General features: G+C 51.4%; 2 protein-coding genes across 5 annotated transcripts in view; one reads left to right on the forward strand and one right to left on the reverse strand.

Annotated features, from left to right (window-relative positions):
* The window catches only part of TGOLN2 (trans-golgi network protein 2), an 8,411-nt gene extending 124 nt beyond the window's left edge, over positions 1-8,287 (forward strand). Inside the window, exons 2-4 of one of the 4 annotated variants that reach the window (XM_024743785.1) lie at positions 189-856; positions 2,579-2,662; positions 8,244-8,287. In XM_024743785.1, coding sequence (XP_024599553.1) covers positions 189-856; positions 2,579-2,662; positions 8,244-8,279 — 788 coding nt within the window. In that variant the 3' untranslated portion in view covers positions 8,280-8,287. Of the gene's footprint in view, positions 1-166; positions 857-2,578; positions 2,663-3,103; positions 8,132-8,243 lie in introns of those variants that run through there. The other 3 variants (XM_024743786.1, XM_024743787.1, XM_024743788.1) reach the window with 3 other exon arrangements.
* Positions 8,288-9,950: 1,663 nt separating this feature from the next.
* Positions 9,951-22,077, reverse strand: RETSAT (retinol saturase). The gene is made up of 11 exons (XM_024743885.1): positions 21,733-22,077; positions 19,439-19,621; positions 18,874-19,115; positions 17,836-18,037; positions 17,052-17,249; positions 14,956-15,075; positions 11,698-11,836; positions 11,360-11,469; positions 11,118-11,284; positions 10,763-10,922; positions 9,951-10,500 (listed from the first exon to the last, which is right to left on the reverse strand). The coding sequence occupies exons 1-11, from the start codon at positions 21,899-21,901 to the stop codon at positions 10,361-10,363; spliced, it is 1,830 nt and encodes a 609-aa protein (XP_024599653.1). The 5' UTR covers positions 21,902-22,077; the 3' UTR covers positions 9,951-10,360.
* Positions 22,078-22,124: the final 47 nt, after the last annotated feature.

The raw sequence follows: 22,124 nt of genomic DNA on the forward strand, positions 1-22,124 counted from the left end.
CAGTCTCGCCGCCAGGCCCACCAATACTCACCGTGGCCGGTCGCCACCTGACCTCACTTCTTCCCTGCCCGACCCTCGCCACCCCTCCGCTCGCCATCGGCCCCTTCCTCTGTTTGCCCGTTGCAACGTTCTGAGGATTCCTTTCTCTCCGCCTGCCTCTCTTCAGCCAGACGGTTTCTCTGTTTCAGGCTCCACGCAGACCACTTCTTTGCCAGTCTCCTCAGCAGTCACTCCGAGGACAGGTCCGGCTTCTACAAGAGACTCCAAGCTCATGTTGAGCCTGCAGCCTCAGCAAGAACACAGAGACAGACCCCCTCTGAATTATAGTACCGCGAAAGCCGTCCCTGGCAGTTCGGAACCCGAGCTGCAGCACAAGAATGACCGCCCTGGCAATTCCTCCAGAGACCAGTCCACCACGTCGGTCTCCAGCCCCTCTTCTGGTAACAAGGAGCCCACCAAGTCCGATTTAAACGCAGTAACTGACAAAGCTCCGCAGCCTTCCAGAACTGAATCTGGGGAAAAAGTATTGCTAGACTCTGACCGCTCTTCTACCCAGCAGGAGGGAGAAGGTAAGTCTTTAGAACCATCTGAAGATGAGGATCCCAAGGAGACTGAGGAAGGGGATACAGAGCCTGAAGAGGGTGCACCACCCAAAGACGAGAAAGAAATGCCTGGCCCTGCCGCCAGTGAGAACCGTGAAAGCACAGTTTTGAATTCCTGGAGTAGGAAGAAGGATGACCTTTATAAGGATAATCTTGGAAGTTCCAGTGCAGAGAGCAGCCACTTCTTTGCATATCTGGTGACAGCAGCCATTCTCGTCGCTGTCCTCTATATTGCCTACCACAATAAGCGGAAGGTAAGTCAAGAGTTGCTTTAAGAGGAGGGATGGGGGCTTCCCTGGTGGCGCAGTGGTTGAGAGTCCGCCTGCCGATGCAGGGGACACGGGTTCGTGCCCCGGTCCGGGAAGATCCCACATGCCGCGGAGCAGCTGGGCCCGTGAGCCATGGCCGCTGAGCCTGCGCGTCTGGAGCCTGTGCTCCGCAACGGGAGAGGCCACGGCAGTGAGAGGCCCGCGTACCGCAAAAAAAAAAAAAAAAGAAAAAAAAGAGGAGGGATGGGACTTCCTCCATCCTGAAAGCTTGGAGTGTGGGTATCCATCACTCATCTGCCTGTAAGCACTAGGAATTTAGAAACAAACTTCAGTTTTTTCTGAGACCCTGCTAGGGTTCTTTATTCTTCTTTTAGAAATCATATATTTTCATGTCTGTTTCCTCTGAGTGCCTTCTGCTGTTGCGTCAGGTGCCAAGTTTAGGACGTTATTACGCTCTGACCCAAATTAGGGTCTCCTCCCGTAATCTGGGAACTTACAATCTGTCACAGCCTGAGAGGACCTGAGTACCTGACAGTCTGTAAGTAGTTAGAGCCCTTATCTTCCTGTTTCCCCTCTCAGAAAGACAGTGCTTCCTGTCTATTTCTAGCTTCCTTTCCCAAGCTTTTGTTTTCCATGTGCCGTGGCAGAAAGAACGGTTACATAGTCTTCAACACCAACAGCAGAGAGCCCAGGGACTATATTCTGCAGTCAGTTGAGTTTCTGATTAGACGAAAGGCCGGAAGTTGCATGGATACACTCATCTTTTACTTCAGCAGGGTTGGTTGTGTTGCTTAGTAACCACTCTAAGGACAGAATGATTGCATTCCTTTTTTCTTTTTAATTGAAGTGTAGTTGATTTACAATGTCGTTCTAGTTTCAGGTGTACAGCACAGTGATTCAGTTACATGTATATATATTCATGTTCAGATTCTTTTCCCAAAATGATTTCATTTCTTATGGAGCCCTAAGAATTTAGTAGTTTCTGTAAGCAGGTTAAAATGGAAGGATTCAATTCATGATAGCCGTAAGGCCTAGGGCTGTGAGAAATGAGGGAAGACATTTAGTAAAAGTGGTAATTGCTGGGAATTCCCTGGCAGTCCAGTGCTTAAAGCGCTGCACTTTCACTGCAGGGGGCATGGGTTTGATCCCTGGTCAGGGAACTAAGATCCCGCATGCCTCACAACACGGCCACACACACACAAAAAAGCGGTACATTGCTTATTCTACATCCAAGTGCTCCTCATGGAGAGTAACCTTAGGTATGAAATGTGAGTGGTAAGGTTAAGATGAAGCAAAGTGTGGGGTGAAAGTACATTTGCAGATAAGATAATTATCTGCAAATTAATTATTACTTAATATTAAAATAAAAGGAGGGTGGATGGGTCAGCCTGGAGGAGGCTAAGTTGGGGAGGAGTTGGCGGTTCTTTTCACCAAGTGCTCTTGAGTAAATCATACAGACCACCACAAGCTAGAGCCCAGAAGAGCCCTCCTGCATCTGTCATTTCCTGTTTAGCAGTATAAAGGATTCTGATGTAACTAGGCCCTGTCCTCCTTATAATTGTTAATAGGGCCTTTCTGTGGATGTCCTGCTCTTTTTACTGTCAGGGCATTAGTAAATGGGCCACCACGTGATTACCTCTGATTTCAGAGACTGAAATATGTCATTAGAGAGTCAGTTGTTAATGGCTGACTTGTTCCTTTCCCCAGATTATTGCTTTCGTCCTGGAAGGAAAAAGGTCCAAAGTTACACGGCGGCCAAAGGCCAGTGACTACCAGCGTTTGGACCAAAAGGTAAGGAAGGAAGGAGGGATATGCAGTCTCACATGGGCCCAGCAGTGGGCTTGTGTTTGGCATGGCGGCAGCAGCAGCTGATTCTGGGGGTGCTGTTGCCACTGCCCCGCCCTTTTCAGACCACAACATATAGACATCCATGTGAACATGTCTGTGATGTTCGAGCTAGAAGAGATTCTCAAGGCCTCTGCAACAGCTTCTTCCTTCAACAGATGAGGAAGCTCAGGCCCAGAAACATTCTGATTTTTTTCCCCTAAGTTCCCACTACAAGTTCCTGGCAAAATCAAGACCTGAGGGCAACTCCCTTGGCTCCCGGCCTGTACTTTTCACACTCCATCAGCACTTCGCAAATTTTCATAGGCATGTGACTCACCCTAGGACTTGTGATTCAAAAAAAAAGCAAACTCTGTATGGGGTGAGCCTATGCTTCTTCATTTCTAGGGAGTTTCCAGGTGACACCACAGGCTGCTGGAACCACCCTCCGGGTCGTAAAGCACTAGACCACACGCCCTGGAAGCAAACAAATCCAGAAATGTAGGATCTGGGAGCTTCCAGCTCCCTAGATCAGCCCTGCGAATAGACTTCCTGAGTGCGGCCAGCCCAGGCCTCTGCCAGAAAGCAAAGCCCTCCTTCCACCCCAGAGGCAGCCTGCCTGTGTGGGGACACACTGCCTTGCTGCCAAGCATGCGCCCTCCCTCCCTCTGTGCAGCCACAGCCAGGACACTGGTAAAGAGTGGTTGGTGCCCGACTTCCCACAGGGAACACAGTCCGCATACCAGTTACAAAATAAGCCACGCAGCTCAGCATCTCTTTGTTTGCTAGCCCAGTAGGTCAGCTGCACAATGTAACTCTGGCCTAGAACCTTCCCAGATAATTGACTTCAAGGATTTCTTTTCCCCCTTGTTATAATTTTTTTCTGATTTAAAAGAAATGTGCATGTAAACAATTGAAAACAACATAGGACGGTGTACAGTAGACGCCCAGCATTCCCATATGCCTCCACCAAGTATGTATCTTTCTAGTGTTTGTTTTATTTCAAACTGACTTTTAAAATAATCTTATGTGCTGTTATTTTATCAGTTGCTGTTTGTATGGTGGAGGGTCAGTTTGTCTTAATTTTGAATCTTTCTCCTGAACTTCAACTCCTATAAGATCTTCCCCCCGCCACCTCCCACCCCAAGATCATAGCAGTGAGGTATATTCCTTTGGAAAAAGATGAATGTTACCAATAGATTGTGTCGCTCTTGTTTCAGATTTGATTTTTCTGTTCTTGAGAACCTTGTCCTCCCTGCTGATTTGTTTCTAAATCAAGAAAAATGAAGAGAAAACTACTGTGACCTAAGAGACACACCCCCTCCTCTAGGGTTTGGTGGCAAGTCGGGGCTGGCAGAGGCAGGGGGGATTGCTTTGGGTTTTGCACCTGCACTTTGGCGAACTTGTCCTCCTGTGTTCCCGTTATTTATGCTGGTGTCTTCCAGCCTGTCCCCCTGAGCGTGAGTAGGGAAGCATGTGGGCGTGCCCAGCTGTGACCAAAGGGAGACCTCAGCCCTGGGCAGGTGACTGCTGTTGACTGCCCTCCCTCGGGTCTTGGCCCTGTCGTAAAGTTAGCCCTTGAAAACAGCATTGCACTCGCCACTACTTACCTTCGCGGACCTAGGAGAAAACTACAGGCTGTGGTCCGTTTCTACCAAGGCCTCTCCCTTTGCGGGGATGTGCCCTACAAAAGATGTAGAATGTAGTGAATGCTGATGGGCAAAGGGCTCCTTTGAACACGATCCTCTTCAAAGGCTTCAGCAGCAAACCAAAACTGCAGCTGAAAAACATGCTTTACTGCCTGCGAGTCCAGCCTGCCTAGTGCAAGCTCTTCACGTTCTTCTGACATTTTCATATTATTTAAGACGAAGTGAAGCCACTTCCATTTAGTTGTACTGAGCAGAAAACTGAACTTGGGGGTTCTGGGAGGAAAGCTGTAAAGCCACTGTGCCCATCACAGATGTTTTAAAAATCACAGTTAACGATTATTGAAACATTGTGTTCATCCCTACTCACCATCATTACAGAAACTTTTTGAAGTAGGGTGAGTTCATGCTTTGGGCAAGAAAGCAAGGACTGTTTGGTTTGGGTCTAAAAATTTCGAAGGGCTTTTATGAAACATGTTTCCGCAAACTCTGTTTTGCCTTTGTTGCCTAAAATAGACTTACATTTACAAACTGACTTTACTCCCTCCTTTACCTGAATCTAGTTAATGGTCCTCTTATCTGATAAAAAACGCCAAGGCTAATTAGCAAAAATTCTCCTTCTGTCCCATGTCAGGGGTTATTAAAATTTAAGAAACTCAGGGGACTTCCCTGGTGGTCCAGTGGTTAAGACTCCGTGCTCCCAATGCAGGGGGCCCGGGTTCGATCCCTGGTTGGGGAACTAGATCCTGCATTCTGCAACTAAGACCCAGTGCAGCCAAATAAATGAATAAATATTAAAAAAAAAAAGAAAGAAAGAAACTCAGAGAGTTCCCCTGAGGTAACTGAGAGTAGTGTTTTGGATCAGATTATTGTTTTATTTAAATCTGTTCTAGTTGTGCTACCCTATTATCAAAAGCCTAAAGAGAGTTGTTTCTGGGGAAAAAAAACAAAAAACAAAACTGAAAGAGAATAGCTGATCTCAGGGAAATGCAAAGAATGTGGGAAGTGAGAGGAACAGGATGAATTGTAGGCCATTGAAGAAGTCTGGCGGAAGAAGGGGCCATCTTGTTTGTCATGGTATCTTCCACCTCGCTTAAAACAGCCCGTGACTTTGAGTTGAGACTTTCATTCTCTGCAGGTAACATCTGTAGAGGTAAGGAATGAGGACTCTTCTTGGCATCATCCCCTAAGACCATGGTTATTTATTCTCTTTTCTGTCTCCCCTTTCCCTGCCTTTCTTCCTCCCCTCTATTGTTTTCTCTTTCTTCCTGTCTCCACTCACCCCTTTCCTTCCGTCTTCGTGCATGCCCAGATTCCCCGCTCCCATCCATCCTATTTGTGGTCCGGCTTCCATTCCCTTGCCATGTATCTTCCTCATAACCTTTACAGAGTCACTTCGGTCCTTGTCTTCCTGCTAATAATGTTTTCCCAGAGGTTCAGATCCCCAAATCCAGTGGCTTGTTCTCAACGCTCAGTCTTGTCCCTGATAGAATTGGACACTTAGATTATCAAATCAAACTTCCCCTCTTCTGGTCTCTCTGTCCTGGCTTCTGAGAACTCCTTTGTCTTATCCTGTGCTGGTGGAGGAGAAGGCCCTCAAAGACAGGTCTTTGTCTTTTCCTTTGTCTCCCTAGAAACTCATCCATTCTTTATCCTCTGAGTGAGTGACTCCCAAGTTTTTATCCTTGGCCTAGTTCCCAAAGAACCCAGTCCTGCCGTGTGCTGAATATTTCAGCTTGGTCATCCTGTTGTCACGGAAACGGAATTTCTCTCTTCTACCCATTAAGAGGCCCCTCTCAACTGCCCAATCTCTTGAATCATCTCAACTCTGAACTGCAGACTTGTGCCGTTTTTATGTCTTGTCACGAAAGTCCTGTCCATTTTTAGAGAACCATCTCCAGCTACAGTCTCCATTTTCCTTGTTTCCCTGCCCCACCCACACCGCCACCCATTCCACTTCTCTCCTAGATTTTTTTTTTTTCCAAGAGCCACCTTCATTGGTCTCCTGTCCATTTTTTGTGTATGCGAAGAGAGCAGAGTGATCTTTCCAGAGTACTTGCCGTGATCTGAAGCGTGTCTCGTGGCTTCGAGAATCAAGTTCGTGGACTCTGGTGTTCAGGGCTCCCCAGGCCGGCACTGTCCTGCCTGTCTTTCCCTGCATCCTCGCTGGGCCAAAGGTCCCTCTTGTCGGGCCCATCCAGGCCTCTGTGCCTTTTCGTCCTTGCTGCGTCCTCCAGTCCCTGGCTTCCGGTGGCTGTTTTCCAGTTAGGGCGCGTCCCCCCACCTTCTCTTCTTTCCCTTGCCTCCCCGAAACCTGTTTTCTCAGGGCCCAGCTCACGTTTGCCCATGCACCTTCCTGACTCCCCTGCCCCGCATGATTGGCTCTTTCCATTTTACTGTAATAGCTCCTGGTAATGCCACTCACACATTTTGGAACTTGAGCAAAACAGGGCAGCCGGTATCTGCCATCTCTGTCTGGTCTCCCCAAGAAAATGAAGCTCCTTCAGGAGCACCCAGGGCGCCATCTGCGTATCTGCCTAACACGGGACAGTCCCCGGGGACTTGAGTTCAGTTTCTTCTTGCAAAGGAGACGTGTTCTTTGTTCAGGACATCTGGCCGTGACTTAACTGAGGTCTCACACGGCTCTTTCTGGCTACTGGTCGCTGTCCCTCATTGATGGATATTGATAGTAAGGAGGAGAGCAGAAAGAAAGGTTGGTTTCAGGCACCAAGTAGGTTGGCACCAAGTGGACACATAAGTATTGTTGTAGAGTCTGCAAAGCTTCACTTTTTGAGCCTCTGAGAATATAGTTTCTTGTGTGAAAGAGTACAAAAGAATTTAAGTTTCACTTTAGAAATTGCACTGAAAGAAATCTCCCACAACAAAGGAAAAGCTGTTTTCTGGGTAGTTAGTCGTCTTTTTGAAGATAGACTCTTTGAAGCATGTTTTCCTAGAGATTGTGTAGATGAGGGTGGACTGGTGGGGGAGGAGAGGATCTCTCCAGCTGCGGGGCGGGGGGGCGGGCATGAGAGGTGCCCTATCCAGATGGCTCTCTGCTTCCTTTCCTGGCCCCAGTTTTTGGTGGCAGAGTGGTTTCTATTTGGAGGAATCTGTGCTTCAGAATTATTTGAAGAGTCTACCTGTGGACTCTGTGGGAGTGGAAGGCTAGTCTACCTAGAAAGGCTAAGATAACTCAGAAAGACCTGACAACTAGCTGTGTACACACTGACATTTCTTTTCACATAATGGCTTTCAATGAAACTTTTGGTGACAGAACTCTAAACCTCTAAAATTCCCAATAATGATTCTCATTTTCTTCTCCCATTTCATGTCATTTAATTCAAAAGCCTGCCCCTCATTTTTGCAGGGTGACTTGTTATGTAATGCTGCATGTGTGATGAAAGCTAGCACGCTTTGCACATGTTCTGAATCATTTGAACAGGGAAGACGAGTATGCCATACACCAGACCCTGTACTTCTGCCAGCTGTTTTCTAAAAACTCTCGCTGGGACAGTTGCGTTTGGCATTGCCTTGCTTAAGAAAGAATCCTGAGAAGAGATTCTCAAGTTTAATTGAACCCGTACATCCAGAACCAAGGCTGAATCTCACCTCAGTTTCTTAAGTCACGTGTGAATTTCCTAAATATCCCAATCTAGAAACTCCTCTGTAAAGGCATTGGGTCCGAGCTGTATAGTCTTTCAAGCTGCCAACAAAGTCAGCTTCCTCACACTTGTCGATATCCCTTTAATTCAGAAGTCTAACATGTTCAATAAATGGTTGATTGTTGAAATTGTTTCCCTTCTTTTTTTGTTTACCCAATTAGCAGGATACTACTGTTTTGCAATGTTTTGTATTTCCACCTTGTAACTTAATGATAATCACTTAATTTTATTTCTTTAAAGCTTATTTGGGGACTTCCCTGGTGGTCCAGTGGCTAAGGCTCCGCGCTCCCAATGCAGGGGGCCTGGGTTCGATCCCTGGTTAGGGAACTAGATCCCACATGCCGCAACTAAGAGTTCACATGCCGCAACTGAAGTTCCCACGTGCCACAACTAAAAAGATCCAGCATGCCACAACAAAGATCCCACACGAGGCAGTGAAGATCCTGCATGTTGCAACTAAGACCTGGCACAGCCAAATAAATAAATAATTTTTTTTTTTTTAAAAAAAAAGCCTATTTGGTCTAATGACAAGTATTTTTCCACATATAATGTTTTACCTAGCTTTTTTGAATGCCGTCACCACGTAGTTACGTATCTCTGCACAGAAACCAAAATAAATTTCAAATGTTAAAGCTCTAAAATCATTAAATTTAATTTTTCTCCTTATTTTTTAAAAAGCACAGTCGATATACAACATTATATTAGTTTCAGGTATACAACAGTGATTCGACATCTGTATACATTGCAAATTGATCACAGTAAGTCTAGTAACCATCTGTCACCATACAAAGTTATTTCAGTATTATTGATTATATTGTATCTCTTAATCCCCCTTAATAAATTTATTAGTACTGTATTGAAATTGATTAAAATAAGGCCTAACGTAAGTGGAAGGTCATTTTTCTTTTTAACCTTTAGCCTTCACTCACCTTCCCACCCAGTCCCCACGTAAGTACCAATACACCGGAAACGTATTCCCAAGCTTTGCACACGGTCTGTAATTTTCCATGGTCTGATTGACTGCCTGCCAACCTCCTCCTCCTCCTCACCAGGCAGCCCTTGTCCTAGGTTGGGAGTAGCTGGGCTTCTTGTCATAATACACTCGTTACCTCTTAGGGCTCGTCCTTTGCTGTACCCTTGGCTTGAAAGCTCTGTCCACCTGCATCAACCCCAGTGAAGTTGTCTTTCCAGGCCTCTGCCCTGACGGCGAACGCCCCCGTCTCGCTGTGTATTTTAGGAAGCTAAGTCTTGAGGCTCAGGCCCTGAGGTCTGGGAGGGTATCTTGATGCTGGCAGGGTGAGAACCCAATTTAACCCCGATCATAAGGAAGACGAGCCTAGGCCCTGGCTGCATGCGCATTGGATGTTCTTCTGTAACATACACCTCACTAACTAATGCGTCCTGTCAGCCCCCTGCCCCCACGTCCACATGGACCCTATCACAGGCATTTCCCCACCCGCTGAAAGCCAGTGGAACCAGAAAAATGGGATCTGGAGCCTCAACCTATGGAACTACAACCCAAACCATGCTCATCAGGCATCCTCTCTCCACTGTGTAGAACTCCCGCGGAGAGGCACTCAGGGGGAATGGGAAGAGAAGCCTCGGGCCGGTGGGTCCATCCTGCTTCAGCCGACCCACACTCTCAAGGGTTCTAGCCACCTGACAAAAGAATATTTGGTTTGATGGCTCAGAGTTAGGAGGTGTGGGTGTGGGATGCAGAGGGCTGCTTGATGAACCATTAAAGTCACCCAAGTCAGTAGCCCACGCTGGGCCTTTTGTAGGGACAGCATGCTATAAAAGGTATGAAAGGGGCTTCCCTGGTGGCGCAGTGGTTGAGAGTCCGCCTGCCGATGCAGGGGACACGGGTTCGTGCCCTGGTCCGGGAAGATCCCACATGCCGCGGAGCGGCTGGGCCCGTGAGCCATGGCCGCTGAGCCTGCGCATCCGGAGCCTGTGCTCCGCAATGGGAGAGGCCGCAACAGTGAGAGGCCTGCGTACCGCAAAAAAAAAAAAAAAAAGGTATGAAGGATCACCACCTGCCTGGCTGGAAGAGCTTCAGTTTAAGAACCACCATCTAGGGACTTCCCTGACAGTCCAGTGGTTAAGACTCTGCACTCCCACTGCAGAGGGCACAGACTTCAATCCCTGGTCGGGGTAAGATCCCACATGCCGTGCAGCACAGCCGAAAAAAAAAAAAAAAGCACCATCTATGCTACACTTATACGTCGGACCTCTTATTCAGAAATTAAAAACAAGAGTACTTTACGTGATCGAGGAGCTAATGCAGAAAGACATGGGTAAGTCAGGGGCTGTGCCGGAGCACTGGCCAAATTTCCTCTGACTCATCCCTGACCAAACTAATTCTTCTTCTTCTGTGCCTGGACCCTTGAGCCAAGCTTCTGAAGATCTGAGTACAGGTTCCGCTTCAGGATGGCGCTGCTGCACAGCAGGGCCCCTTGCAGGGCTCCCATCAACCCACAGGTGAAGACATCCTGGCCTAGGAGACAAAAGCAGAGGCCCATGTGCACTGCTGCCCCCACCCCCGCCAAGTGGGGGACAGGGATGGACAAGGGCCCCTGGGCCAGGGCCACCCAGAGATGGCTTCAGACCAGGACCAGGGTCCACAGCTGCCAAGGCAGCCCAGCTCAGGGTGTGGGAGGCTGCAGGGGGCAGCAGGATCTGAGGACAAGAATGGAGGACTCTGGGTGACAGGGAAGCCCAGGGTCTCAGGTCCTGGCAAAATGCAGCAGTCAGTGTACCTGTCAGGTAGAGGTTGGGGATGGGGCTCTGGGCCCTCATGGAGGCCATCGCACCAGGATGCAGGCGGCCCAGGTCGTGGTCAGCCCCGTAGCAGGCCCCCCGGGGAGCTGCCAGGTAGAACTGATTGGTCAACGGGGACCCTCCAGTCACACTGTCCACCTGAGGAGGCAAAAGAGGCAGCCGAAGAGTAGGAGTGGGACCTTGTGAGACCCTTACCTCCTTTCCTGCCCCTGCACGAGCTGCCTGCCGGCACGGGCTCCCTATCCTTTCCTGGAGCTCAGTCAGCCCAGGCCTGGTTCCCCTGCCCCAAAGAAAGGGTAGAGATGCACCAGCCACAGGAGTCTGCCCTCCTACCTTCCCCTCCAGCTGTGGGAAGAGCTTCAGGACAACCGACAGAGCGGCTTCAACAAAGGAGCTCTTGAGGGTCTCGTAGCCGCTGCTCCGCTTTCCCTGGGGCTCGTCCCGCCACTCCTCGAACCACTCATAGGAGGTGGGCACCAGCACGACCCCTGTGGAGCGGCCTGGGGATGCAGGGCGGGGTCACTACTGCTGCCCCTGCCCCGCCCAAGCTCCCGCCCCAGCTCCTCAAGCCCCACCTGAAAACCGGTCCTCCCACGACGGGTCCTTGGCCGACGGGAAAGCAATGAAGAGAACGGGCATGTGCTCTACAGCCTTGTCCGCGGGCAGAGAGAGGTAGTGCTCCATCCTGGGGGAGGGGACGGGCTGTCGGTCCCGGCCCTGTTCCCCGCAGCCAACAGCACCACCCCGAGGGTAGGTCACACCCAGGGACCCCCGAAGGGATGAGGCCAAGGCACAGCCTAGGTAGGGAAAAGCCCTCTGGGAGTAGATTCTCGCCCATCTCCTCCCATCCTGCTGCTCCTCCCCCAGCATCAGGGGAGGACACCCTCCCCACACACGCACACCCACGCCTTACGCCGTGTCCACGTCTGTGTCAAAATAAACGTAGTAGTTGGTCGACGGCAGCCCCAGGTCCTTCTTGGCGCCTCGGAGGCAGACGAAGACAGAGAACACGCTCAAGCCGGGCCGCACCATCCCCAGCTGCCGCTTCACACCTGCAGAGAGGCGGCAGGGCCGCGTGAACAAGGCCACCGACTGCCGCCCCTGCCCCGGGAACCTGCGGACGCCCGCTCGCCTCATCTGCAGCCTCAGACGTTCGGACAACTCGACCTGGCCTCCCGCCTGTGAAGGCCACGGCCTCAGCCTTCTGCTCTGAGCGCCTTGAGGAACAGTGAGCAACGCCCAGCTCTCTGAGCCGCTCACTGCCTCCCATCGTCCCCTTCATGTCTCAGCTATGAGCGGATGACGGGCTGTGCACTACAAAGACCACGGCTAGGAACAGTATTTGGCTGTAAGCCTTGGCTTCGGTATTAAGTTGAATACAAACCATCTAATGACTGAACATGCATAATTCCTCCTGTGCTGAACAGTCAGCACAAGGCCTTAAAATGGTAAGTGACGCAGATGAACAGATGCAAATGGCATCACCGGCACTTGGCATTTCAGGGTTCATCTGGGGAGGAGGGAAGAACAGCACCGAGGAGGAAGGCAACAGGCACCGTGGGAGCCTCTGGTCCCCTGGACCGAAGCCACTGGGCATTCCTACCTCTCAACAGCTGAGCCCAGACCAGTTTTCTGGAAGTTGCTCCCACAGAGTCTTATCCTTTTTTTTGGCGGTACGCGGGCCTCTCACTGTGGCGGCCTCTCCCGTTGCGGAGCACAGGTTCCGGATGCGCAGGCTCAGCGGCCATGGCTCACGGGCCCAGCCGCTCCGCGGCATGTGGGATCTTCCCGGACCGGGGCACGAACCCGTGTCTCCTGCATCGGCAGGCGGACTCTCAACCACTGCGCCACCAGGGAAGCCCCGGAGTCTTATCCTTTGTTCCCATTCCCAGGACCATTTCCAGCCTCTGCCTGAGGGATAAGTCGCCACTGGCTGCTCTGCTTAATTCACGTAACAAATATTTGTTGAGGACCTGAAATGCGCTGGATCCTCTGCGAGGCCTTGGGGACACTGCAAGGAATCGGACGTGATGCCTGTCCACTGTCCACTTTCCTGAAGAAGCTGGCTCTCCTATTAGAGGCTGCGAAGACCTGAGTGCTACGGGGAGGGTGACCATAAAACTTAATATCCAGAACAGGCCACTTCTGAGAGTCAAGGGGGCGTTGTAACAATTACAGTAGGACAACGGGCATAAGACTTCCAGACACCCAGCTGCCCAGCTGTGATCCCCTGGGTCCCAGCATCGTTGGGGAACCACAGCTGTGGGCACCCCCTTTCCAGGTGGGGCAGGGTGGGCACAGAGAGAACCAGGGGCCCAGGAGTGATACCCCCAGGTCTTCAGAAGCCCCTTAGCGCAGCCAGCACCTCCACCCAGCCCCTCCTGTCCCTTTCCCCAGCTAGAAGGAAGGGGTCCAGGAGCCACCCACCTGGCAGAAAAACAGAATCTTGGGTCTCAAATCAGGCACACGACGATGAGACCAAGCCCTGCTTCTCCACACCAGCCTTAGCTCCCCTACTGATTTTGTCAAACTAGTCTTCCCTACTCAAAACACCTCCTCTCCAAACTACCCTCCTCAAAGCTCAGCCATGGAATTTAAGACAGGCGCTCCTATTCACAAAGGCTCCCCCTGCCTGACCACCCCACCTCCACCCTCGACCCCAACTAGCACTGCCTGTCCCCAAGGCCAGCAGATATCCCGTTCCCATCTCTGAGAGGGAGACAGAACTGTGAGAATCTCTACCCCCAAACAGCTGGAAACGTAGGAATCCCAGCACCTGGGGTCTCTGAGTTAAGCATCACTGCTGCCACTGTCTGAAATGCTCTCAAACTGGGATTCATGCAGCTCCCGCTCGAGAGAGGCAGCTGGCCCTTCAGGCAGGTAGGGGCTGGCACATGAGACTGTCTTCAGGGCTGGGATACGTAAGAGCAGTGGAAGCTGCTTCCGCCAGTGAAGGGAGGCAAGCTCGGCAGCTAAGTCTGTGGCATGGCTGCCTGGAGAGAAGGCGGGCCTGGGGGAACACTGGGCCCGTCAGGGGACAGTGTCAGGGTTCAGAGGTCCTGGGAGAGAGGGAGGCAAGAAGTACCAAAGGCCACCGGGCGGTCTCTGCCCCACCCCAGTCGGCTCACCCGGCCTGAGAGAGGGGAGGCCCCTGCCAGGAGCAGATGCCGGCCGAGGCCCAGCTAAGTGAGGCAGAGGGCTGAGGAGGCCATTTCCCGGGAGCACATGGCCTGTACCTCAGAGACAATCACGACGGCCACCCACCCTCTCCCCCACCAGGAAATCCAAGGCCTCACTTTTCTACTGAACCCACATCCCTGGGCCCGCCCTCTGGGTCGGAGCGCTCTTTCCACAGCGCTCCTCCCCGGGTACCAGTGAAGTCCGGGGTTTCCACCCCAAACTCATCGTGAGCGGCTCCCTACTCCCCACCTCCCACCCCAGCCAGAGGCCTTTACGCAGATGCCTCTCCCTCACCCTCCAGGATCGCCCATCCCCTCCCAGCCAGCGGCCTCCTCCCCTCAATCACATGGGGAGCCGCCAGCTACATTTCCAAATGGTGACGTCCCAGCTAACCTTGGCCCAGCCACTCTGTTCCTTGCGGGCCGACCTGCTCTCCTGCCCCTTCAAGTGAGGCCTTCGCTCTGGAAGCCCCACGCCAGCCCTTAGCTTCCCTTACCAACCATGTCAGGTCAGGCTTCCCCACTCAAAATAAGTGAGAAATTAAGGAAGGAAGCAGGATTCATAGGGCAACCTCAGCGAAAATCCAAGAAACGTTCCTTTAGGACTCAAGCCACCATCATGGACTATCAGAGAGATGATCTAAGATCTAGGGAAACTGGAAATGGGCAACTAGGACTGGAGACTTGAAAGAGGAAAGGGAAACATGGTTGAGGTGATAAGGGGAAAGGGAGTAAATACGCCAAGAATGAAATGAGAGATAAGGACCAAAGGGTCTTTGGGGAGGATGTGATACAAAGGAAGTTGATGCCACCCCCTAAACAGAGGCCTTCTGGGAACGGATGTTAGAAACCGGTGTGCTCACCTTTTCTGCCTATGGAGGGTCAAAGGGCAGTGCTAACGCTGGGGGGAAGCATCAGCCAGGCTGAGCCAGCTGGTTGCAGAGGGCAGGCCTGGGGCACCTGGAGGACAGTGACGCAGCCCAGTCGTTTACCTGGCAGACAGCGGGCCTTCTCTGGCAACAGGTACTCATAGGTGTTGAATAATCCTGCGTTGGAGATCACGACGGGGCAATAGATGCTCACCAGCTCCTGGCCCTTCTTCACAGTGACACCTGCAGGCACAAGAGCTTGGCTGAGGTTCTGGAAGCTCCAGGAGGACAAGAAAGGTCCCTATTCCCCACCCCCCAGATCTCTCCCACATTGACCCCGAGCGGGCAGGCCCCAGGCCAAACTGCAAAGTGAGGTAACCATCCTGAAGCGCTGCCCTCTTGGCTCACGGTCCCCGCCCTGGCTTCCTACCTCTCTCCCCACCCTGCGCAGGCACGCTTCTCTTGAGCAACCCACCAACCTTCACACGAACCCCGAAAGAGCCCATGGGCTGAAGGCCTTCACTGGAATCCTAGACCCTTCTTCACAGCTGCCAGACTTCCCGTCCCAACTTGCTCTTTTCAAAATCCTCCAAAGACACCTCAGCCTCTGCTTAAACTCCAAGGTCTTGTCTCAGCCTTCCCTGATGTGGTCCCTTTCGTGCGTCCAGCCTCATCTCTGGCCATTCTCACTAAACTATTAGGTAGGACTGTATGAAATAGCCGATAGTCGACCGTTTTTTTAACCTATAAATGTGGCAGTCTCTTACGATTCAACCTAACATTTTCAGATGCCTAAAAATACTCAGCTCTTTCTTTTATAAATTTATTTATTTATTTTTTTTGGCAGTGTTGGGTCGTCGTTTCTGTGCGAGGGCTTTCTCTAGTTGCGGCGAGCGGGGACTGAAATAACATTTTCAGATACCTCTGTGCCTCTGTGCCTCTGCACATTCTGTTCCCCCTGCCTGGAATAACCACCCCTCCCCTCTGGCTAGCAGAGCGCCACCAGGGAAGCCCTCAGCTCTTTCATACCTCTGTGCCTCTGCACATTCTGTTCCCCCTGCCTGGAATAACCACCCCTCCCCTCTGGCTAGCTTCCTCTCACCCTTCATGACCTCCGTCTGAGACCTTCCCTGTTCCACCACCCTCTGTGTCACCTCCATCCTTGGTGCCTGCCTCTATGTGGCACTTTAATTATAGCGCAGTCATCTTCCCTGTGAGACTGGAAACTTCTTGAGTTACAGATTAGGATTTACTTATCTTTTATCACCTAGCACGTGAAAAACACACACACACACACACAAAAAAAACACAAATAAATGTATCCGCCACTGAATTTAATTGAACTGATAAACCCACCTTGGTTCACAGACCCCCTGATGGCTGGAAGAACTTGCTCACGAACATGAGAGAAAGTCTCACACATCGGACAGCCACCCCTCTCTCACCACCGGGAACTTCCCAGTCTCTTCTACACACATGCCCTTGGAGACCGCTGACGGTCTTTTCTCCCTTGATTTTTGCGTGCCCTGGGCTACCCACTCACCACCTCCTCCTTGAAAGACTCCTTTGGTGAATTTACTGTCACACCAGCTCTGTTTTCCCCAGGCGTCTCTCTGCCCCCTTACCTGATGCTTCTGAAGTACCCGCAGCCTGGATGGCCTGTTCTGTCTACCTGAGTCCTTCCTTGCATAGAGCCTCTCCTCACAGAGTTCATTCACGGTGGGATTTTGACGCTGTGTGCAGGTGACAGCAAACACCTGAGCCAGGGTAGAGTCTGGGTCCCACTCTGCCATTTACAGATTGAAGGCAGGGCATCCTGCCGGCCTCCACACCACCCTACAAGCACCCACGTACTCGCTCCATCAGTCACTGAACAAACAGTTACTGGGCTCTATTATGTGCTAAAGTCTATAGACATAAAGATTAAAAAGACACAGCCCCTACACTCAGGAGGTCCTAGGTTACCAGGTAACTATTTTTATCTATTGAATAAATGATGAAATACTGTTCTCTGGGAACCATGCCACCCTTTATCCTTCCCGTGTCCTTTTTGCTTCCAGGCCAATCGCTATCCCCAATCGATTCCAGCCTTTAACCCCCCACTTGGAGGTCAGTTCTTCTACACCTTCTGCCCTCAGTGCTTTCTTTGCTCTGCACCCAGAGACCCCAGGTCTCTCCCACCCCGGCCAGGGACTGCGAAGACAATGCAGGGCTCTTACCACAGGCTTTCCCAGTTGAGTCCAGCAAGATGCTCTGCACAGGGGCCCTCGTCAAGACAGCACCCCCGGCCCGCTGAATCACAGGGATGGTGTGGAAAGCGATTTCACTGGAACCCCCTCGGGGATAAAAGGCCCCTTTTATGTAGTGGTCAACCAGCAGAGCATGCATGGCAAAGGTGGTGTGGCTGGCGGTCACGCCTACAGAAGGAAGGAAGGGGTGATGAGGCAGGAGGGGCAGCGGCACCTTCGTTCAGAAAGGAATACGGGTTCCCATCAGAAAACACGCAGCCTTTGGGAATTCCCTGGCAGTCCAGTGGGTTAGGACTCGGTGCTTTCACTGCCAGGGGCCCGGGTTCAATCCCTGGTTGGGGAACTAAGATCCCGTAAGCCGTGAGGCATGGCCAAAAAAAAAAAAGGAAAACACGCAGTCTGAGGCTATGCATCCCAGGATCCAAGTGATCCCCAGGGCTCAGGGCAGCCAGAGGGCCTGTTTCCATCCAAATGTGGGGAACGGGGAACCTTACAGGTCTTGGGGCCAGTGGGAATGTCCTCCCTGCAAACTGTCATGCTGCCAGGGAGGACAGTTTTGGTTGGAAAGGAAAGTCATCCAGGGCGTGGGTGAAGGGAATTTTTATCAGTGTGTCCAGTAGGGAGGCGGACAGACATCTCCTCCATAAGCTCCAGAGGACCTGGGGTGTGTGCTGTTTCATTTCAGTCAGCCAAGCAGGCTCAGGAAGAATGACTGAGAGCCAGGAGCTGCCTGGGGCCCAAGGCCAGTACCCACCATAAGTGGGAAAGATGTAGCTGAGCACGGCCTGGAGCTCCGGGGAGGCTGGCAGCTCCCGCAGGACCTCGGCCAGGCTCTGGGTGGATGCATGGAGGAACGAAGAGAAATGGGTGAGCAGCCCATACTTGTTGAGGACCTGAACCATGAGCAGCGGGAGGATCTTCAACAAGATGGCATGACTGACTCCTCTGGATACCACCTGGGGAAGGGAATGAGCAGGGAGGAACAGATCTCATCTCCTGACTCGCCTTTCCAACAGCCTGCATAGCCCGAGGGCCAGCAACACTTAGCCCCGGCTGAACTTGGCTGAATTTGGATTTTAAAACTCTGTACTTGGGACTTCCCTGGTGGCAAAGTGGTTAAGAATCCACCTGCCAGTGCAGGGAACACGGGTTCGATCCCTGGTCCGGGAAGATCCCACATGCCACGGAGCAACTAAGCCCGGGAACCACAACTACTGAGCCCGCATGCCACAACTACTGAAGCCCACTTGCATAGAGCCCGTGCTCCGCAATGAGAGAAGCCACTGCAATGAGAAGCCCGCGCACCGCAATGAGCAGCCCCAACTCGCTGCAACTAGAGAAAGCCCGCACGCAGCGATGAAGACCCAAAGCAGCCAAATATAAAAAAGTAAATAAATTTATAAACAAAAAAACAAAAAACTCCGTACTCTGTGAATTTTTCCCATTCTACCCTCAGGTGAGTCCTTTTTTGCTTCTCAGTTTCCAGCCCAAATTCCTTTTGAATAATCCCAATCAGATGAAGTGAAAAAGTGGTGATATGACCACAGGGAGGCCAGCGTGGTCAGGGAGGAGAGCTGAGCGCCCCCCAGAGGCCAGAGTGAGAGTGGCAGCTGCGGAGCCCAGGCTCCAGAGACAGAGGGCCCCCGGGTCACAGAGGCCAACTCCAGCGGAGGCTGAGTTCCAGACAGACAGGCCTGTTCCTTCTTCCTGCCTCCCTTACCCATCACTCCGCTAATGAGGAAGGTCAGCCTTGCTGGGAATAAGCAGGGGGTCCTCAGCATGTCCGTGTTACCTTAACCAGCCTTATATACTTGTCGATGGCAGCTTCTTCCTGGGGAAACTTCTCCTTGAGGCCCTGTATGTAGGCTTTCTCCCCACTGTACATGGGAAACTCCTTTCGGCCATTGGGCCCTTCTAGTACCATGATGTCAAAGGGAGAGGCCGTGGGAGCCCAGTCCAACTGCCCCTCAGTGATCTGGTCCAAGATAAAACGACCAAAGCTGCCCTCCTGCATGCGCCCGATATAATGGATTCCTGTTGGGAGACAGAAAAACAAAGTGTCATAGGGATATGGGGATTGAGCCCTGGAAAAGCTCCAACAAGGAAGCAAGGTGAAAGAGGTTATCCTGCAGGGCTGAGTCTGTGCCCAGAGGGGGTACCCACCCTTTCTGTAGAAGGGAGTTGCAGCAGAAACCACCAAATCCCTGCCCGGTTCGGCTGCCAGCGGGTACAGCTCTCAGACAAGGAAAGCGCCCAGGGAGAAGACGGGGCCTCCAAAATCACAGAAATGCCCAGGATCGTCCCACCACGGCTGCTCCAAACCGCCAGCTCCCAGCCCTTTTCCACAGAAGTCTTACCCGTGTCAAATTCAAGGCCATTCTGTCCAAAGGTGTGACAACAGCCTCCCGCCTTGGTATGTTGTTCCAGCACCAGAACTCGCTTGCCAGCTTTGGTCAGGATCGCCGCTGCCGCCAGGCCCCCAAAGCCACTGCCTATGACCACCACATCCAGCTTCTCTGGCACTCGGCTGGCTGAGAAAGCTGCAGCAGATGGAGGAGATGGAGGTGGGGGCTTCTTGGGGGGCAGTGAAAGAGCAGTGATGTGGAAACCAAGGCAGAATTCTCTAGCTTGTACAACGCCAGAAAACTCTAGAGCAGTTTGGCAAGGAGCTCCTGACTAAAATGTCTCAAACATTTTACCTGGGAAATATTCAGGACCAGCCAGGCGGGTTAAACAAAGTGATTTGGTTTGATCTGAACTGATTTAAGGAAAGCCACTATGTAGCTGGGGATTTTTCCTACTTGCAAAGAAAGTAAAAAATCCACAAACTATCAAAGGAGCAAAACAATGCTGCGATACAGGCTGAGAAACCTAAGTGCAGACAGAGAGCGAGCTAGGGAAGAAAGAAAACAAGGAGGGGGACGGGGGCCAGTGCAGGCTGCTGGCTCATGGACTGGTCCATTCACAAGCAGGTTATCTTTGGAAAATGCAGGGTCTGCAGTTAGCAGTGGAGCAGCCCAGTCGGATGATGGCTCTTCAACGTCCTGATGCAGAGGCAGGACAGACCTGCTCTGAGAAATCGTGGAGGTGGGGTTGAGGAGGAAGCACCTAAACAAGACAAAACTGGGCAGCCTGTGGTGCTGTATGGGCACTTCCTACACAAGATCTGTTCTCTCAAGATCACTCTAAAAGGGACTTCCCTGGTGGCGCAAGGGTTAAGAATCCACCTGCCAATTCAGGGGACACGGGTTCAAGCCCTGGTCCGGGAAGGTCCCACACGCTGCGGAGCAACCGAGCCTGTGCACCACAAGTACTGAGCCTGTGCTCTAGAGCCCACAAGCCACAACTACTGAGCCCACGTGCCACAACTACTGAGCCCATGTGCCACAACTACTGAGCCCACGTGCCACAACTACTGAAGCCCACACATCTAGAGGCTGTGCTCCACAAGAGAAGCCACCACAATGAGAAGCCCATGCACCACAACGAAGACCTAACATAGCCATAAATAAATAAATAAATATATTTTTAAAAAAAGATCACTCCTGAAGAACTGAGATTTGGAATTTTTCAAGCTGCTAGGGAACTCAGTAAACTTTCAACTTTTCAAATGTTTTTTAAAAGACCTACAGTGAAAAGTATATTTCATATTCACATCCCAGAACATATGTCAGTATATAATATAAATACCTGAAACAGAAGTTTCACAATACTTACCAGAACCATGTATTATGCACTCTGATATTTTCCATTTTACTGTCATTTAAAATGTTAGTTGCAACCCATTAAATTGATTTCATGACCCACTAAGAGATCACAACCTGGTTTGAAAAACAGTTAAACTAGTCATCTCATTTTTAGACCAATCCAGATAAATGGAGTGACTTGCTAATGTTTTCGCAGCAAATTAGTGACAGAGTCCAATTAAAACTCTGATCTCAGAAGTTCAAACTAATAGGCCTTCCACTTAGAACAATACTGTCTCCAACTGTGTAGCAAGACTTGTTGCACAGAATACTAAAATTTACAAGTGAACAGGTGAGAGAGATCTCGGATATCAACAGATTATTCTCTTTACAGGTTATTCTTTTTTTCTTTTTTCTTTTTTAAGCAGTAGAACTCTTTCTTTAAAACCTTAGAAGAAATTCGCAAATACTTTTTAAAGATGACAGTGCAGGTCAATGGAAGAGCAGCTCTGAGCCTGAGTCACCCTGTTGAGCCTCGTTTCAACAAGAGATGGGAGCAGGCATAACGAGCTAAATCACTTGATGGGCCAAGTGCAATTTCCTATAAAGGTTTCTGTGCAGCTCTCCCAAGTCCCTGAACCCATGGGGAAGATAAGTGAAAACGTTAAGGTCTTAAAGCAAAGTAGGGGAAGGGTCTCTTGTTTATCCGGTTAGCCACCGCTATACTAAGTGGCAGGGCCTGAGCGTGGCTATGCCAAAAACTTGGCTCGCCGAGGACGATGCCCGCGCCCGTGTGGCCACGATTCCCCGGGCCTGGGGGGACCAAGGCTCTCGCCAGTGGCGGCGGACTCTAAAGCGGGTGCCTCCACGTGCAAAGAAGCCCTCCCATCACTCTGCATCTGGGGAACACTAACCCGCGAGGATGCCCAGGCGCAGCCTCAGACCCCAGGATCCCTCCCGCTCACCTTGCTTGAGAACCTTCTTCCTGGCCTCCTTGTCGGTCACCAGGGGCGCGGGTGGCCGCTTGACATCCTCGGAGAAGGGGTTCGGGGAGCTGCTGGAGAACAACCCCTTGCAAACTTTGCCGAGGACGGCCAGCAGCAGCGCAGCCAGCGGCAGCAGCAACAGCCACATCGCGCTGGCGTCGGAACCTGTCCGCTCCGACTGCGCCCGGGCTCTGCGGCTGCGGCTCTGCCCAGTTAGCTTATCCTCGCACCCGGAAGGCACAGCCAACTTTGGCCACTGCTCAGCCAGGCCCTTTTTGGCCAGAAGCCAAGTCTCCGGCGGAGATTGACCATTGCGGCTCTTCGTACTCACGTCTCTGGAGGCGCGGAGGGCCGTGCGCATGCGCCGAGGA

Source organism: Neophocaena asiaeorientalis, unplaced genomic scaffold, assembly GCF_003031525.2.
Source record: "Neophocaena asiaeorientalis asiaeorientalis breed wild unplaced genomic scaffold, Neophocaena_asiaeorientalis_V1.1 scaffold114, whole genome shotgun sequence".
Lineage (NCBI taxonomy): Eukaryota > Metazoa > Chordata > Mammalia > Artiodactyla > Phocoenidae > Neophocaena > Neophocaena asiaeorientalis.

What these genes read in the sequence shown, in the direction of transcription:
- RETSAT (XM_024743885.1), bottom strand. Translation starts at nt 21,901, where the DNA reads ATGTGGCTGTTGCTGCTGCCGCTGGCTGCGCTGCTGCTGGCCGTCCTC. An exon ending in CTACATCTTTCCCACTTATG is followed by an intron (nt 17,250 to 17,835) that starts GTGGGTACTGGC and finishes TTCCTTCTGTAG; the next exon opens with GCGTGACCGCCAGCCACACC. An exon ending in GACACAGACGTGGACACGGC is followed by an intron (nt 11,470 to 11,697) that starts GTAAGGCGTGGG and finishes CCCCTCCCCCAG; the next exon opens with GATGGAGCACTACCTCTCTC.